Below are 18,577 nucleotides of genomic sequence, written 5' to 3' on the forward strand. Positions count from 1 at the left end.
GGTGGAATTCAGTGCCAGACTGTGTTTTAAAGTAAAGTCTTTATAAATAAAACTCCAATGTCTGCTGCTGGTAGAAAAATCTACACAGGTGCTACCTGCAGTATTACATAGAAGGTGTCTTTAGCTGTCTGCCCATGTTACATAGCCTGAAATGAAAACCTATGCAGCATTTCAGTGAGCAGGATTGTGCGTGGTGACTCTGTTTTGCAGTGGTTCTGTGTGTTACCTGTCCTGTAGCGCAGTTAAAGCCCAGCAAGCAGGATGCAAAAGCACGTTCTATGACACTGCAGTACAATTCCTGATTTTATTGTGAAACATTGATAGATTTAGGGCAGATTAAGAAATTTTGTATTACTGTAACGAAAAGAGCACCAGTTCTGAGGGAGTACACATAAGTTTGCAATATTTAGTGAAATGGGCGTTGTACGCTTTACTGTATTTTATACCTCAATACCCTGGTAGGTGACTGCTGAAGAAGAGACCCTTCCCTTCCAATCAAACGGGACAGCCTTACAGTAGTTATATCCTACTGTGCTACCCAGCAGTGCTAGTTACACGCTTCTGGTTTTGTTGAAAAATAAAACTGAATTGTAACAAATCCCTGATGCAAGATACTTTGAGCACCTGCAGGAAAACGTCCATGTAAACAGCAATACATGATACAGTACACTTTAAATAACAGACAAGACAAATCCTATACCTTTTTGACAATATACCAAACAGCTTTAGGCTGAAGCTAATAAACACAGTCATAATCATAATGCACACTTACTTGATTTAAGACGCTCAGAATTAAGCCACATGATTTGGGAAGAAAACTGTAAACATCATGCCTGCCTCACAACAGGTCAACAGTGTGCGACCTCAGTGAGAGCTGTTACAGCAGGATTAGAATCTATGCTAACTCGTTGCGCTCAGTGCATGACAGCTGGCACTGGCAGCGAGGAAGGGATAAACCACACTGGTAGAGGAAGCTCTGACCAGCGTGGACTGTGGAGATACTGTTTGTATCTGTTTTTCAAGTATGTGAAGCACCTACTGTCATGAGATCATCAAAACTTTAATGTTTTGATCAGCTTATTGCTTTTACTTCATCTCTTCCTCACATGATAAAAGAGGGAAAGAAGATGATGGTTAGGCACAAGCATGGAATCTCATTTCTTTCTCAGTCACTAATATTGGCCAAAAATGTGTATTGTTTAAGCAAGTTCCTCAGAAGAGAGCTGCAGTTTCTACAGCTGACTTCTTACTTAAGGAACAGCTGCCCTTACATTTAACTTAGTATTTTTCACTTGTAAGAGGAATAAGAAGAACACCCTTTAAGGTCTTACAGATGGAAGAGATTGGAATGTTAAGAACTGCTAAATCGCAAACCTCTCTCACCCTGTGCTAACTGTACCTGATGTAAACAACGTAGCTATACCTGGTTTTTACAGGGAATGTGGTCTTTCCATTCCCTGCAATGATGTCATCTGTTCAAAGGGCTCGTCTCCTTCTGGTAAAGGTTGGGTGAAGAGACTAATCACACAGAAATGACTGAGAGTTTAAATGCCACAGGATTCAATAACGATCCTTGTTGGGTTGTTTCCCCCTCATGCCCCTGCCAAGGAATTCCAGTTCCGTTACATTGGAATTTAAGGGGGAAGAGGTGGGGACACCTTACCCTAAGACAGCTCAGCTACGATATTTAGGCCCTGTCCAGTGTGACACAAATTTTCCTCCCCGATGTTGTGACTCGAGACAATGTCTCTGCTCCCTTAATCCTGAATACGGTCCAATCAGTGAACAGACAGAGCGCTCTCTTCCCACCCAGGAAATACTCAGTACTCACAGCCGCAGAACACAACTTTCTGCTCTTTTTAAGAAGGTAAAGGGCAGACTTCAAAAGCACCATTTGCTTAATTAAATGTGCATGATTAAAAACACCACTTCATGTAAGATAAGGGTACACTTCCCATTTTCCCCTCTGGATATAAAAGCATTATGAGATATCCAAATACTGAGGCATCAGTAGAAAGTCTACTGCTGCTGTTGTTACTACTACATTACGGTTTATGGAATAAAATTAACATCCCAAAGAAATCTTCACAAAAGAGAAAGCAATTTGTCAAAAACTGCAAGAAATGGTATACGTTAAATATAAAACTCATATACAAAAAAGGGCTAACTTTTTTTTTTAAAAAGTTTGGACAGTTCCTTAAAATTATCTAGTTCATCGATTTGAGCCTACCACACACTTACTTTGGACTATAATAAAATAACTAGAGGAGATAAAATACTATTAAAATGCTTCAGTTGGAGAACCGAGGTACCAATCTTGATCACTGCATTAAAACTGCAGCACGTATGCATAGCTGAGAAGAAGCAGCCCTTACGCACTGCTTCCCTCTTCCTCCCGTGTCATGCCAGCACCAAACTCCGGAATCTGGTCTGCAAAGGACTGTGTCATCCATTGTCCATTAGGAACTTCCCCGAAGGACGACCCCTCGCAGTACTGTGGATTGCTCCCTGCTGAAGCAAACAACAAAAATTAATAAAATACAGTTTAAGAAATGCAGTTGATTCCACTAACTAAAGCTAAACTCATAAAATACAGATGACGCCACTAGCAAAAAACCCTAAAAGCACAAAACCAACCCCAACCCCTAAAAAAAATTAAAACAGATATTTGCAGTTTCCATCTTTCCCTTCTGTTTTTCAATCACCTACTCAGGCTGCAGCTCAGATATTTCTTTTGAGCATCTACTTTTGTAGATCCAGATCATTTCCTCAAATGATAATTTCTTCAAGATCTGTGAAGACTGACTGCATAAATGTAATTAAAATACTTCACGGTGTTTCCTAAGAATAAATTTTTTCTTCTCAAAGGGACACTCTCTGACAAAGTAGGGGAGGCAGAATGCAAATGTCAATTCACAACATAAGTGAGATTAGGACTGGAAATTCAAGACTTCAGAGGAAGGTGGTTACTCCAGAGTTACTGCTTCTGCCATTGTTTTTCTTTTTTTTTTTTTTTTTTTTTCCACTACAGTTGGCGATATTTTGGGAAGTAAAATTCCCAGCTTCTTAATTACAGCTTGGTTACTAGACTCATCCTTCTGATAGAGTTAGAACTGCTGTGACTAAAACTTGTTGCTTTGGGGGAATCAGAAAGGCTTCAAGACAAGAAGCTCCTCAACAAATTTACAATGACGACATTTGACCGTAGAAAAGCAGATATACAGAACCATAAAGATAAGGAACTACAGAGCAGACACTAAACCAGAACAGACAAGGACAAGGAACCTCTAGGACTGTATTTACATGATCTCAGAACTGAGCTTGCATGAAAGCAGAAGCTAACTAGCGGACACAGTGAGGAAGAGTATATCCTTCATCCAGAGACCCCTGACGACCACCCAGAGACACCAACAGGCATGCGCATGATATGATGATCAGTTCTTGGAAAATTAATGAATATGTATATCTTTTCTCAGAAAACAATGAATACCTATGTAAAGCTTGAATAAGTTTTGCAATTAACCCTGTGCGGCACGCACATTCGGAGGAGCGATCCCCTGTGCGTCCAGCGCTGCAGTCAACAATAGCTACTTAACAGTCGTTCGGATTATTGAGTCCTGATTTTGGCTTTTCACGGCATCACTTCCAATGCTGCTCCTTCACCCGGCCCACCAGCGATGGAACCACCTGGTATTTTATCTGTTCCACCATTCTCTGGCTTTGCTTTCCTTAGGAATGAAAAAAGTACCACCAAGCCTCTCTTTTGCTCCGAAAAGCATGACGCAATTATACAAGTCATTGTAGTTGAAGAGGTTTACTGTGTAAGTCACTAGTTGTGTCCATCCGTCAGATCTTGGGAGCCAGTCAGAGTTTGGGAAAACATTTTGAAGTTGCAGACAACTGGTTTTAAATAAAGTAAATGACTTCTCTTTATTTCCCCCTCACAAAACCCGTATGTTCCTTCAGTTACGTAAAAGTTTAATTGCTGCTATACTTCAAATATATTGTAGGAATTGTGCGCATTGCTGCAAGGGTAGAAAATTAAGTATTTGTTCATAAGCAACGGTTTACAGACTGGATGCCCCAAGCACCGCACCTTACCGGTTCCATTTGAAGAGAAATTGCACTCATCATTTCCATATAGTGCACGATCACAGTAAGCTCCTCCATATGCTGCTTCATAACCTGGATCGTATTTTTCTTCTTTGACAGCCATCTTTTTAGCGTCCTCTGCCGAAATAAAAGACCTCAAGTATTAATATTCAGAATAAAAAGGATCAAAGGGTGTTTTTAATCAGAGAACACTTTCAAAAACCACCACGCGTTTTACCAGATAAAACTTGCTCCCCTTAGATAATTAAGATTGTGCTAAAAGGACAGAGTGGAATGTGCAATTCTACGCCACAGGGTGTAGAGAAGATGGCACCTCTCTTCCCTCCCCTTAAATTCTTTTTTTCTTTTTACTTGGGAAACTGCTAGTTATGCTGTAAAGGACCAACAAAATAATCACTATACCTTGTGCAAGCTGCAAGTCAAACGTGTACTGCACCTCCTGCACGTCTGTGTTTGGCGCGATGCCTTTCAGTTGATCCCTTAAGTCTTTCAGCTTTATGTAATAATGAACTTTATCTTGCGCACGAGGAAACTGAGCACATCTCGCGCTGGATGATGGCATAACGTAGCAGAGCTTGAGTCAAAGAGCAACAAAAATTGCGTTACCGCTCCCTGAACTATGAGCTAATATTTAGTCCATCAAGAAAATCTTAACAGTTAAGCTCATTGTTTTAACCCTTTCTACCAGCTTCAACTAATGCCATGGGTGGTTGCGGGAGAGGATAAAAGGACCCTTTCATTTTTCTTGGCCAGCTAGATGTCTTGCCCTGAAGAGAGGAGCCGATTATCAGCTGTGGAAGCGAGGACAGTTTTCACCAGTTGTTTATGCGCTGCAGGAGAAGCAGTACTGGCACGTGCTACAAAAAGTACAGTTTACAAGTGCATGCCAGAGAGCAGGGCACACTCCAGAGCTCTGTGAGCAAGCAGAGCTCGGAGCCCGTGTCCCCAGAGGAGTACGCAGTAGCATGCAAACACCCCAAACTACTGAGGGTGGCACCACATGTTAATTAGCTTGGCTTTTTGGCCAAGCGTGTCTGCATCACACTTGCCAGGGTGTGCAACTCTGGAGTTAGCGTGCCTGAAGCCAACTTAAGTGTCTCTATCTTGGCCAAGAGCCCCAACTAAAGACATAAAGTTACTTCACGGAGAAAAAAACTGTACCCTGAACTGTAAAACTGAAAAAAAACCCTGTACAATTCTTCTATTACCATGCAGTATTTATGAACAAATACTACTAAAGAGGATTATTTATCTTTCTTACAAATACATCTACTGCGGAAGTCTTCAAGAACTACTTAAGCAGCAAGCACTTTATCACCAACAGTTCTTCAGGCTCTGAGGGCAACACTTCACCTTTAGAGAAGAATAGCTTAAACCGAGCTTAAACTTGCAGCCCAAGTAATTTGGGATAGAAATAAAACTGACCCAAACTTTTGAACTGACAAGGCAGCGATGCTTTGGAATAAGCTACCTTGGCAGGTAGTGTAAATTGCCTTTGCCTTAACCTGTTTATAAGAACAGGTTAAACAAACCTATCTGTGATGATGCACAGCTGGTCCCAAGATATCTTCCAGCACTAGATGTCTATGACTAATGCACTCTTCATCAAACTGTTTGTTTTATCTTAAGTGTCTCATTTAATTTCAAGCTGCAGATTGGCTTAAGACAAGTGATGGAAGTGCCTGGGCATGCTCAGACTCAGTAATGCTGCAGCTGTAGTGTGTAACAGCACAACGATGGACTTACTACTCTTTCTCCCCCACCACGGCACTACTAGCACCATGGTCATACGTTTGGTATCAAAATTTAGTAATACAAACATACGGGGTATTGGACACAGAGGATCAGATGAAAGTAGATGACAGTTATCTTAAAAACATGTATATTTTATTCATATTTTAGATATTCCTCAGAGAGTGCACTAACCTGCTAACCATAATACACCGTTTCCCAAATAAAGTTTGCAAGTCTGAGGAAGCTGCATTAAAGATGTGCCTGAAAATTGTACTTAAAAAGTGAAAGAGGGATAGTGAAAGCCCTTCACATCCCTTCTACTCTGGGCAAACTTTGATGTTCTCGTAAGCGTGTGCAAGTCCTGAGACTTCGTTAGTTTTGAAATAACTGAAATGGGAGTGCCCTGGCTTTGTTTCTCAGTATCAATACTTACAGTTTCTGTATCTGGCACCTTGTGTGGCTGCAGCCCAAATTCCAAGTTCTTAACTTTTATTCCAAAAACTTCCTTACTAAAAATCTCATAAATACCTGAAATGAAAAGAAGATAGGATAAGTGGACAAAGGAAGAAAAGCTAATGACAACAAATTTATTTAAAGTCAAGGTTCTCACATTTTCCATTGAAAGCTGCTATACGAGGTTTATACTTTTGTAACTTCTGCATCAGAATTCGCCCTCCTTCCCGAAACTCTTTGCTAAAAGAGAAAGTGCTCAAAATTATAATCACAACTATTAATTCATTAACAAGCACAATATTCCCCCCGTGTTATCCTACCTGGAGAGGTCTTTGCTTCCAGGTGTCGTCCTTTCAACCATGTTTGTAAATCCAATCCCGTATTTATGGGGCAAGGTGTGGTCATCCATATGGTTCAGCTGTTCATTACTCAGACCAGACATGAAAAGACACTTCCCTGTGAAGTAGGGAGATACGCATTTGCCTTTTTCTAAGGAAAAGAAAATAAACCCAAAAAAACGCCCTCGACTATCAGCGTGGCAGAATGCTAAAGGAAGAATCTACGTTAACAGAGCACCAGTTAATTTGGGAAGACTACTGCCCTATCCAGAAACGTTTAAAATAGCTGAAACTACTTTACCTACTGCAAAAGGATAGAAAATCCCTAGTGAGCAACAGGAATTCCTCACTATGATTCCAGGTGTGGAAACCAGACTTTTATTCTAAAAGTTCAGAAAGAGCTTTAGAGTTTATGAGTCACTTAAGCAGGGTGTGAATGTGATCAATATGGATTTCTGTGGGAAAGAATGCAGCAAATACAGCAAGCGTCAGTTTTCTTTTACAACCCTACCATTGCTTCTCCTTGCACTGGGCCTCTCTGACAGAGCCTGTTGACATCTTACATTCATATTTAGTGTATAAAAGTATATTTGGGTAACACGCACTGCCAATCTCTTAAGCACAAATTAATCACAGCTAGCTCCTAGTGATCCGGGAAGCTTGGAAACACCTGGATTTGTCAGAGCACATATACCTGGTCTGCTTCTTGGCAAAGGAGGCTATTAGCCTGGCTAGTCTGCAGAACACTGGAGAAACACCCCAGCCTGATTTACAAGTCTGCTGGACACTGGAAGAATTTTGGCTGGAGGGTCACAGGGCTGCAAATTAGCCCACGTGGAGCTCCCTATTACCACAGCTGGAACGGCTCCCAGTATACAAAACAGAGCATTTCAACAGTGTTCAGATATGATCTTTCTTTATGGGATCATGCTGCAAAAAATATTATTTAAATGGACAAAAAAGCAGAAAAAAAAAACCCCTGTCTGGAGAATCAGGTATGCTAGATGCATATGCCTGCTGGATCAGGGCAATGGTTTTTGCTTTTTCATCAGTCAGAAAGCTTGTTCAGCAGAGGTGAATAAATGCAAACAGAAGAGGGCTTGCTGAGATGCATTTCTGGAAAAATGCAGGTAATTTTATTTTGTATCAGAGACTGATGATGCCTATTGACTTACTCTTGATAAATGAAGTCCTAGTGATTTGATTTTTATTCCTTATATTGCACACTAACAGGCCAAGAGGTTATTTGGTAATACAATCTGGTAAACTGTGTTTACATGACAATTCTAAACCTGCACTGAAAGTCACCTCTTTCATTCTTTTTTATGTATGGTATTCAAAAGAATTAGTTCTCTGCACCCCTTCCCCCCGCAAAAAACATAACCCAAACCAGTTTAATTAAAATGCCACAAGTTCTAAGAAAGTTCTGCAGATTCTGTAACAGGATAGGAAAACAAAAACATACAGAAATGGTTTCCAGGTCCAGGGTAATGATGTCCTTTGTAAGCTGCCATCAAGCCAGGGTTTATGCCAATCTGCAAAGATACCAGTCCATTTTAATGATAAGAACATGGCTTACTAGTCAGGAATTTAGTCAAGTTAAAGAGAGTTGAATAAGCATCCTTACTGGAAGTTACTGTCAGTAAACAAAACCGTGCTAACAGTACCTTCCACCCTTATTTAACAAAATTGACAATTCTATAGCAGTGCCTCATTTAGATGTGCAATGTCAAAAGAGCAGCTCACAGTGTGTTTTGTGTTTTACAGCCAGTGATGTAGCCCTTCCAGTAAATCAGTGTCAAGTAACGGTCTCTCATGACTAGGTATTATAAGTAAGCCTTAGGCTTCTCAGAAGTTAGAGCTACGTTACTATGATTTTTAACAGAAAATGCAAAGCAGCGCGACACACAGGAAACAGTTTACATACTTTATCTTGCAAGATCTCGTCATATAAGCAATATAGATAAGTGAGCAGATGGAATGTAAATCATAACCAATGAGTACAGACTATTCACTTTTCTACCTGACCTTGTAACTGGTGAGTTACTTACTATTACAATGTCCAGATCAAAGGTCAAAATATCAGGTAAAGTCTTGGTCAGAAGTTCGGCTTCAGACACACCATTAAAACGGTCCACTTTTCTTTTGACTTTAAAAGTATCTGTGATCTTTTCTTGTTTGCCTTTTGACTTGGCTGATTTTTCTTTTTTAGCAGCAGGCTTTTTGGGTTGCTTTGGCTCAGTTGCTTTGGCTTTTCTTTTCCTTCCCCCTTTTTTAACTTCTGAAACACACAGCAAATATCCTTTTTGTACCTTTCCAATACTGCAGTGTGGATATTCAGAAAGACTGAGCTAAATGTATGGATGCAAAAAGAACAGGCAGATAAATTTACCTTCAAAATTCATTAATTTAAACAATCATCAGATGGATCTCAGTTTAGCAGGCTCAGTGTAGACCTAGCTTGGGTGTCTCTGTACCACAGACACACGTACTACTCACAGGAAACCATGCTCACTTAGGATGCAAACCAAGAATAACCTCATGACTAGGTTATATCGTTTACATGCTGTATGCAATAATCCTTTGGAAACAGTTTAATTTCTTTCGGAGGTTATGCCAGAACATCAACGCTTAGGTTCCAAGGAATGCCACAGTTTAGGTCTATTACTCACACTTCAGCTTCTACATATGAAAGTTGATTGTAACGAATTACATAACATATTGAAGAAACTGAACAGCGTGTCAAAAGCAAAAGGTATCAAGGATTACCTACATTGTAAGGTGTAAGCTTGTCAGAAACAAACACATTGGCTGAACGCTGCATAAGCTACTTACAATTTGTTATTTACGGAAAAGATACTGTCCGGTGCATCATATAAAAAGGTAATGCATGAGAGCTTCAGGATCTCAATTTGAATGAGTCACACCAAACACTAATTTTTATTTACAAAATGTACACATAAAGTAGTCACTGTTCACTCATCTGAAACTTCCTCATCTTGTGGCCTCTAAAACTCAACAGATTCAATCAGCACAGGTACTGGTCATGACACAACCACCCAGAGATCGCTCTCTGTCCTTGTTCATTAGTAATGCTGAGATGTGGAACACAACTTCAAAAGTAGGAAAACATATTTAGCAGCAATCAGCAAAGTGCCAAGGTAATCTATTACTTTAAAAATGAGACTTCATCTTATTTTCAACATTTCTAGATGAAACTCTCCCTCAGTAAAGAAACAAATACGGTGGATACAAGGGCACTGCCCTTAGCCTGCAAACTTTTTTTGGGGCTGTTTTTGCTTGCGCTCAGCTTTCTTACAAGAAGGACAGGTGTCATGTGAAATTCCCACCGGGTCATTGGAGGAACTGCTTAGGAAATCTGTAAGTAACAGCACTCAAGCTATAGTCTAGTTACAGCGGTGAAGAGGCTAGAAAGGCACAGACTTGGTGAGGCACATAAGCAGCTTTTCTTTCCTACCCCTTCAAGAACTAGCAGGTTTTTCACGTGATAGCAAAACACCACAGATACTCCAACTGCTCTGAGTCAGATGTGTTTCAAATGAAGCAGGGCTAACCTTCAGGCTGATCAGGCACCCACCAACCAGACACTGTCATGAAACATAAACAATGCCAGGGCAGCCTTTCATACAGTAATCCTAAAAATTTTACTTTTTTCATCACAGCAGGTAGCTGGACTCCGAATCTTTGCTTTTCATACATGCTCAGGTAAATTTCACACACATTTGATAAGTCTTCAAGCCTTGCCTTTGAAAGCCTTACTCAACTTTCAATTCTTGCAAAAATACTAGGGAACAGCTTCGTAACAGAAGATCACGGTTGCCTGTAAGTACCTGAAAGTGCAGTCAAACAGCACGCTCATGGTGACATCATGTTATCCAATAATAAAGCTGCAAAAAAAGCCTAACCAGGATGCGCCTTAAGTGCCATATAACTGTAGTGAATAATACAGTGAATGAATAGAGCAGTCGCAACTGTTTTGAACTGGAGGTTTTCTTCCTATGATTTCATCTGGCCAAGCATTACAACTAAAGAAGAAAAATTTAAGCTTATAAAAGGATGCACTTAAACAAGCAATGCCACTGCATGAACTAGCCGATAGATTACCTTGGTATAGAGAGCTCTGACCTATATCTATATATTAAAAGCAAGATGAAACTCAGTGTGTGAATATTTGCTATAGAATCAGGATTTAAGCACAGTAGAGATCACTGCCTTTTTATGTGGTAAAGAGCAAGCAAGCATAAGAGTAACAGAACAAGGGATCTTTTCTTTTAGCGTAAACCCTAGGTGTACAAAATCCTAGTGGGAGAAAAGAAAGGCAATATACAAGCGCATACAGTACAAAACTTGTGTCACCTCTAGGTGACAATACTTTCCAGCATTGTGTATATTTGTTTAAATAGCCTCATTAAAACCAAACAACCCTTAGTGTATATAAGCAGTTAACTATTTGTGATTGCTGCAACACACTAAAACACCATTTAAACAAAAATACTTGAATATTATACTGTACTTCTCTTGCAGAAGTAAAAAAAATAGACTGAAAAAAGAAAAATTCTCTAATGTAATATTAAAAGCCATGAGATCAGCTAAAAATGATATGTTTATCTATTGAAACAAAGATCTGCTTTTCCTGCAACAAGATAATTCTGAGAGACTGAACAATGTGAATGGTATCTCCTGGGTTTAATCCTTATCTTTTTAATTGTCTGGTTAAAAAATGTTACTTAAAGAATACAATTAATCAATACTTCCTCAGAGAGAATCAAGAAAAGGAAATCCAATAGGTCCAAAGAAGCAGTTTAAGACCAATAATTTTTTCCCCAATCGATTACTAATGTTTTAGCTCATTTAGCACAGCCCAGTCAAACTACCTTTTGGAGGCTCCTGAGCAATGTTTGGCTCTGGAATGCCCTCTAGAGTCAGCTGCTCAGTCATGATTTCCATGTTAGGCGCTGCAGTCATCATTTGATGGAACGGAAATGTGTAAAAAGCTTGAGCTTGCTGAAGATACGCGTAGTATCTTAGAACGGGAAAAAAAAGAGAGACATAATTTACCAACAATTTAGAAGTTTAGTGATATACCAAATAGACTGTAAACATCAGTCTTTATCAAGACTGGCACGTACTCCACTACGTTCCCCAACGACTCTACTAAGAAGGCAGCACATTATCCAAATCCACTAAGCAGTCCAAGTGCTTAGCTCGTATCAGGGGATGTTAAACCCAACTTTAACAGTACAGATCTCTCATAATTACTATAATGTGGAAGAATCACCACCTTTGTAAGTGAAGCATAGAGCTTTTCCCTTTTTTCCCTAAAAAACCACTCCGTAGCACACATTATCAAGGCAGACTGTCTATCGAACACACTGACAATTTACAACACAAGCGAGTTAAAACTCTTGTTTTAACTCAAGTTCCCCAAGTTTTAGATTCTCTTAATGTTACATCAGTTCCTTTGTCTGATATGACACAGAATAGATGAACCACTCTGGGCTACAAAGCATTACTAATTCACACAGTATTAGTTACTATGCAGATTATTAAACAGCTTTTAACAAACTATGTGGCAGATGTCCAGTTATTGCACACTGGATCCCGACACAAATATTGCACTTATTCCACATGGAAGTGTTCACACATGCACAGATCCAGTCTCCTTCCACGCACAAAGACATTTTTCCACACACAGCTCTTTTGCCCCACGCATTTATTAGCCACATACAGCCCTCACACCCCACCACAAGCTTCTGCTTCACACTGTCATTCCCTTCTACCTATGCAGCTGCCTTCTTGTCCATGGATTCTACTGCCATACAAATACATGGAGAAGAATTTGTGAACTGTAAATTTTCAGGAAATAATTTTATCACCTAAAAGCTATTCATAAAAACACCAAATAGTTTTTAGATATGTAGAAATATTACAAAAGAAGGGACCATTCTGTTACACAATGGGTATTTAAGAATATTTAGGAATCCCACTGTAAATCTGATTTATGCCAGAACAGCCTACAGTCTTGTGATCAGGCCCACTGATTTTGAACCACATACCTGCCCTGAATCAAGGAGAATAAATTTGAACGTAGCTCTGTCAGATTCCTGAGGAAGCTGCCTAACAAAGTCATGGGAGATTTTCAGACTACAGTAAATGCTGCAACCCCCCCTGCTGGAAGAGTTCTGTTCTATATAAAATACTTCTGCAGTTCCTGAACAGAACAAAACTGATCCTCGGATTTGTATTAGGAAACACAACTGAATCCAGTTCATCATGTAATAAATGCTTGATTACACAGAGCAGAACGGAGTGGGTAGAATCGATGTGAAAGCATCTAACCCAAGAACAGCCTCTGACAAGAAATCTTCCTATAACACATATCTTCTTATTTTATGTGTATATAAAGTCTCCTTCTTATAGAGGGAATAAAATTCCCTTTAAACAAAGGAAAATTCGCACCATCTTATGGACAAGTCCTCTGACCACACGGTAATGAGATGAAAAAGAGCTTTTACACCCACCTCTAACCCTCATATGCCTTTTTTTTTTTTTTTTTAAATAATTTTTCTTGCAGGGCTTCAGAAACACAATGTTTTGTTATTGATACATATATTACGGGACATTTAAATAAATATTTTCAGTTCCGTGAGGAGAAGGCAGTGATCTAACCCCCCCTTCAGTTCACGCTAAAAACGAAGGCAAGAGGGAGAGGAAAAAAAGCTACGTCCACGGGAACGGAACCAAATGTTAAATTACTTACAGGTCCGCCCCTACACAAGCAGGCCTCCCCCGCACGCACGCACACGCGTGGGCTTCCGAACGCCCGCTGCGGCCCCCCCGCGTCCCCGGCCACGGCGGCCCCCGCACGCAGGGCTGCCTCCCCCACCCAAACAGCCCCACCGCCCCCACGCAAACCCCACCCCCGCCAGTGCACACCGGCTTTCCTCCCCCTTCCCACCCCCTAACAAACCCACGCACCCCCCACCCCACCCCCGGAGGTCCCCGCCGCACGTCAGTCCCAGGGTACCCACAGCAACCCCCGCGAATCCCCGCCGATCCCGCACCCCCTCCCACGCACCCAGGGCTGCCGTTCCAGGCGCTTCCCCCGGCGCCCACCCGGGATACACAAACACGGCACGGCGCCCCACGCTCCCCGGAGCCCCCCCTCTCCCCACTCCCCCCGCGGGCCGCCCCACGACCCTGGGCCCGTCCCGCAGCACCCCCTCCCACACCCCACGCGGCAGCGCCTCCTTCCCCTCCCGCTTTGTGCCCACCCGGGGCGACGGGGGGCCGCCTCAGCCCGGCCCCGGCCCCCCCGGGCCGCGAGAGGGGAAGGAGGAGAAGGACAACGGCGATCCCCAACGCGAGGCCCCAGCGGGGCCGCTCCGGGCCTGCACCGGTACCTGCCCAACTCCCGGGCCTCCATGCCGGGCGCGGAGCCTCCCGCCGCCGCCGGGGCTATTGTCGCCGGCCGCCCCCCGCCGCCCCCTCCCCCCCGTGCCTCAGCGCCCCGACCGACCTGCCGGGCAGCCCCGCGTCACGTGAGCGGCGGCAGCCAATGGGAGGACGCGGCCTGCCGGCCGGCCCGACAAGGGAGGGGCCCGGGCGGGAGGCGCGGCTCGAGGCGTGCGGCTCAGCTGCGTCGGGCGGGCGGGTGGCGGGGCCGCCGCGAGCTCGCACGCACACACACCTCCCGCCCCCCGCTGCCGGACGGTTTCGGGGCCCACGGCGCGCCTTGTCCCGCGGAGGGGGGTCCCCTCCTCCGCGAGGGGCGGGTCTCTACCCCCACCCGGGACGCGGGGGGGATGACGCACGTCCGGCGCGGTGCGCGTGTCAGTGTGTCTGTCTCCAGCTGCCGGCGTGGGCCCGTGCTCGGTTCCCCGCCCCTGGGCTGCCCGGTGCGAGGCCCGCCCGCCGCGCGGAGGCGCCGGGCCCCGTCAGGCGCTCCCCGCGGCCATGCCCGCCGGCGTGCCGTGGCCCACCTACCTGCGGGCGCTGGCGGCCGCCATGCTGGCCATGTTCGCCGGCGCCGAGGTCGTGCACAGGTACTACGGGCCTGACCTGGTAAGTGCGGTGCGGCGGCGGGGGCGGCTCCGCGGCGGGGGGCCGCTGTAGGGGGTCGGTGTCAGGAGGGCCTGGCCCCGGCCCCGGCCCGCGGTCGGCTGCTGAGGGAGCGGCGGCCGCGCCGTGTCTTGGCGGCCCGATACCGGCAATAGGAACGCCACGAAACGGGCTCTGAGCGGGCAGAAGCGGCGAGGAGGCGCCGTGTTAGATTGAACAGGCTTCTTCCCCCCTCCCGGTAACGGAAATGAAGGTGACCAAAAGTTTACGTCAGAAACGGTGACAGGCTGAGAGTCGCGACTGTCAAAATCCCGGTCACAGAGCACTAAGCTCCGACCGAGACCGTCCACCAGGGATGGCAGCGGTTGATCTGGGCTCTTGGAGACCTCCTAGCGTGTAAGCCTTACCTCATCCTCCAGCTTTTGTATAATTTTTGATTTTTTAAAACACTGTACTAGAAATAGGTTTTAAAAAAACCACCGTGCTTGAGCTGTCATGTCAAAGTTTAAGCAATGAGGCTTAAATCATTGATAGATGCATAAGAATTTATGGATTTTAATAGCCTCTACTGTAGCCTTCATTGCAGCCAAATAGGCACATTTGTTCTGAATGACCCAATGATCTACACCTCTTTAAACCAGCGTGAATTTTGAGGAGGTTACGGTTCTTGAAATGTCATGCCACCTGCTATCTCTTCCTTTTTTAAATTTCAGCTCCAGGTTCAGTGCTTTATTTCTAAACTGGAAAGGTAGAAGCAGCGAAACTTATTCTGTCACCAAGGGAAGGACTATGCGTGGAAACTTCAGCTGTGCTAGATGTCTCACCCAAACTTACTTTATCAAATGGCAAAAGAAGCTTTGCTGCTTTGAAGCAAACTGCCCAGTCTTCCTTTTTCCCCCTTTTTTTTTTTTTTTAAATAATATTTTGCTACTGTGAAATAAAAGTCAAATTACAAAGATGTAATAGGCTAATTTTTAAGATGTCATGCATGTGGGAATTACACTCCCCTCAGAAAAGAGGGCGGTATAATCACAAATTAGCTATAATGCTGACTTATTGTTCTGTGAGTCTAGTTTTTCTTCTGCCACAACACTGACATCTCTTTCCATTTTTAACAGAGTATACCTGAAATACCTCCTAAGCCTGGAGAACTGAAAACAGAACTGTTGGGTCTTAAAGCAAGATCAAGTAAAGCTCAAACTTCACAAGAGTGACCAGAATTTACTTACATTGTGAAAACTAGAACTGATAAAATATTTGTTCAACTGTCTCAACTGCAGAAATCCACATGTACTGCACTCCCTTAATCCTTTTTTTCTTTTAAGGAGAGTTACAGGCAGCATTAAAAATAAATGTACAACAAATACTGTGGTTAAAATCCAATCGGTTGCGTGCTGAAATGCTCACAATTTCTTAATCTTGCTTGCAGTGTAAGCACCCCTTAGAATAAAAGATGCAAACTCACATTGCCGAGTCTGATAGAATTTGAAGCTTTTAAGCTGATTAACAAGTATAGGAAGTTTAGCATATTGAAAAGCCATGCTTTTATGGCCACTCGTTTGCCTTAATAAGCTTACCTGTTCATCTGTAGTAGAACCCTGCTTACCCCTTGGTATTTTTCCAGTTTTTAAACTTTAACTCAGAATTACTCAGAAAGCAATACAATAAGCGAGGGCATGTACAAGAAGGATTCCTCACTGCAGCACTTCCTGCACCAGAGTCCTCCTAATGCCGGTTCACTGCTGTGTGTCAGTTACATTGGCTTTCTGCCTGTATTTCTGACAGGAAATCTACTTTGGCTCACTGTAATGCTGGGGAGGATCTTACAAATTCGTTGTGTTAGTTAAAATGGGGCAAATACAGATGACACTGAAGTTATGTTTATTTGTACTCCATTTGGGCGTAATCTTCTGTTTACAGCTGATTTTGATAGCTGTAAATATATAAAACTCTGAAACAACAAGTGCAGGTTGACCTTCGTGTCCTGAAACAGGCTCACCACAAAACTCAAGAAGATGTACAAAGTCACCATCCTACAGAAGAGGTACAGCAGCCTGTTTTTGAACGGTATGCAGTAGACCTTGTGAAGGTTGGGGATTGCTTTCCCTTGAGAAAGTACCAAGACAAGGCATAGGCTTCAATCTCAATTCTTACTCAGGTTTAACTTGGGAAAGAATACCCCAATCTGACAGATTACCCGTTAAGGAAACAAAAAAGCTCCCCAATTCCTGCTGGGGAAGTACTTGGAGCTCTTGTAATAGCAGAGGGATCCAGAAATGATCTCACAGTTTTGCAGCTATCAGCAGATCTAGAAAAGCAGCTGTGGGGTGAGGTCCCTCTCCTGCTCACGTGTGCGCACACGGATGTTCTGGCTGCGGCCTGTACTTGGTATCGGTGGATGACAGGTTCACTCTCTCTGACACCTTCACCACCTCTGCCCTTATGTTGATTAATTTCTCCCTATTTTCTAAAGGCTCTTCAGATCTAAAGGCTGGAGAGGGAAGTCAGTACTGATTTGGATTGCATTTCTAAATGTCTCCTGCTAATGGAAAGAGGAACAGGGAACACCTGTTTTACACCAGCCTTTTCTAGCACTGAGGGGATTGTTCTCATTAGTACCCATCTAGGAGCAGCAAAGCTGAAAATACACCAGGTTTTAACAGCAGAGGTGACACCCCCAGAATCAGGGCCACTGCAGCACATGAAGAAGTAGCCTCAGTACGACCGGGAGAGACTTCTTCCAGCATTGATGCTTTTACTTCAGAGAGCTGACAAAAAAAGTAATACAAGCCTACAACTGCTTTTTGTGCTTATTAATAGCAACACTTGTCACTCCACAGTAGAGGAAGCAGCTGGACCACATTGCACATGATATTCTCAGCTGAGGAAGGTGAAGAAGCACAAAGCATGACTCTCAAGTGTGCTCTTTATTTCTCAAATCAGATATGCCATCCTAAAAACTAATGGAGGCGTTGAGAACTCCAGCAGTGTAATACAGCAAAGGTTGCTAAAGTCTACAAGTAATTACCAGATTAAGAATACCGAGGCAAGCAACCCTATGCTTCCAATACCCCTCTTTGGCTTGTTACCTGCAGAAGCACTCTCCACTGTACAGCAGGCCTGAGCCATGTTTGCTGGTTAGACACATAGAGGGGCATGTATTGGTGATATTCTCAGAGGTGTATCACTAGAAGTGATATTTTAGTAAGTATGAAATCAAGACCTTGGCAGCAGAGCTGCTACAGAGCACAAAAGACAAAAGTTGCACTGCCACAGTAAGAGGACCATGCCGTAAGAGGTGCACCTGCCCTGCTCAATAACTGGCTCACAAAGGACAGCTATGAAAGCCGATATTGCTAGTTGCTGAACTGCACTCTAGGGTTAGACCATTCAGCACATTCCAGTAATGAAATTCTCTTATGGTGCATCTAAGATACTACTACAGTCAGCAAAAACCCAACCCCCCCCAAACTGTCAAAAAATCAAAACTAAGCTCCCATTCCTTGAAGTCTCACACAGCCTACTTCAATAAACCCCAAATCTGTATAAACCCTAACTCAGTAATCACACTGATACCTGGTGTTTGCATTTATTGCATGGGAACAGTGTTTGGGCAATATAGAAAGACTAGTAAAAGTAAATGGAAAGCAAGTTCTTCAGATCAGTGTTTAGTGCCCTCACCTAATTAGAAAGTTTGTTTCACTTCAGATTGCAAAAAAAACTTCACAAAAGTTCTGTTAATGAATCAGAGGAACGGTTCTTAAGTAGTCACTCTATGGAAGTACTACTCCTATGTACTTTTTCCACAGACAAAGGCAAAAAACCCCTTTCAGTGTGAACGCTTTCTACCAACCCCA

At 43.2% G+C, this 18,577-nt stretch overlaps 2 protein-coding genes across 4 annotated transcripts; one reads left to right on the forward strand and one right to left on the reverse strand.

Annotated features, from left to right (window-relative positions):
* Positions 1-290: 290 nt before the first annotated feature.
* On the reverse strand, positions 291-14,308 carry TDG (thymine DNA glycosylase). 3 transcript variants are annotated; one of them, XM_064456267.1, is made up of 10 exons: positions 14,179-14,308; positions 11,534-11,682; positions 8,690-8,919; positions 8,104-8,173; positions 6,621-6,756; positions 6,458-6,540; positions 6,281-6,375; positions 4,516-4,687; positions 4,102-4,230; positions 291-2,511 (listed from the first exon to the last, which is right to left on the reverse strand). In XM_064456267.1, exons 2-10 carry the CDS (start codon positions 11,625-11,627, stop codon positions 2,372-2,374), a joined length of 1,149 nt encoding a protein of 382 aa, XP_064312337.1. In that variant the 5' UTR covers positions 11,628-11,682; positions 14,179-14,308; the 3' UTR covers positions 291-2,371. The 3 variants fall into 3 exon arrangements, with proteins under 3 accessions (XP_064312337.1, XP_064312327.1, XP_064312318.1); XM_064456257.1 differs by lacking the exon at positions 14,179-14,308 and adding an exon at positions 14,063-14,172 and having other exon boundaries at positions 291-2,508; XM_064456248.1 differs by lacking the exon at positions 14,179-14,308 and adding an exon at positions 14,063-14,172.
* Positions 14,309-14,319: 11 nt separating this feature from the next.
* Positions 14,320-16,184, forward strand: CUNH12orf73 (chromosome unknown C12orf73 homolog). The gene is made up of 2 exons (XM_064456297.1): positions 14,320-14,723; positions 15,839-16,184. Exons 1-2 carry the CDS (start codon positions 14,616-14,618, stop codon positions 15,932-15,934), a joined length of 204 nt encoding a protein of 67 aa, XP_064312367.1. The 5' UTR covers positions 14,320-14,615; the 3' UTR covers positions 15,935-16,184.
* The last annotated feature ends 2,393 nt before the right edge of the window (positions 16,185-18,577 follow it).

The sequence above is a fragment of the Phalacrocorax carbo genome, chromosome 1 (assembly GCF_963921805.1).
Source record: "Phalacrocorax carbo chromosome 1, bPhaCar2.1, whole genome shotgun sequence".
NCBI lineage: Eukaryota > Metazoa > Chordata > Aves > Suliformes > Phalacrocoracidae > Phalacrocorax > Phalacrocorax carbo.

What these genes read in the sequence shown, in the direction of transcription:
- TDG (XM_064456248.1), bottom strand. Translation starts at nt 14,085, where the DNA reads ATGGAGGCCCGGGAGTTGGGCAG. An exon ending in AGCAGCTTTCAATGGAAAAT is followed by an intron (nt 6,376 to 6,457) that starts GTGAGAACCTTG and finishes TTTTCATTTCAG; the next exon opens with GTATTTATGAGATTTTTAGT. An exon ending in AGGTGCCAGATACAGAAACT is followed by an intron (nt 4,688 to 6,280) that starts GTAAGTATTGAT and finishes CTTTGACTCAAG; the next exon opens with CTCTGCTACGTTATGCCATC.
- CUNH12orf73 (XM_064456297.1), top strand. Translation starts at nt 14,616, where the DNA reads ATGCCCGCCGGCGTGCCGTGGCCCACCTACCTGCGGGCGCTGGCGGCC. An exon ending in GGTACTACGGGCCTGACCTG is followed by an intron (nt 14,724 to 15,838) that starts GTAAGTGCGGTG and finishes CATTTTTAACAG; the next exon opens with AGTATACCTGAAATACCTCC.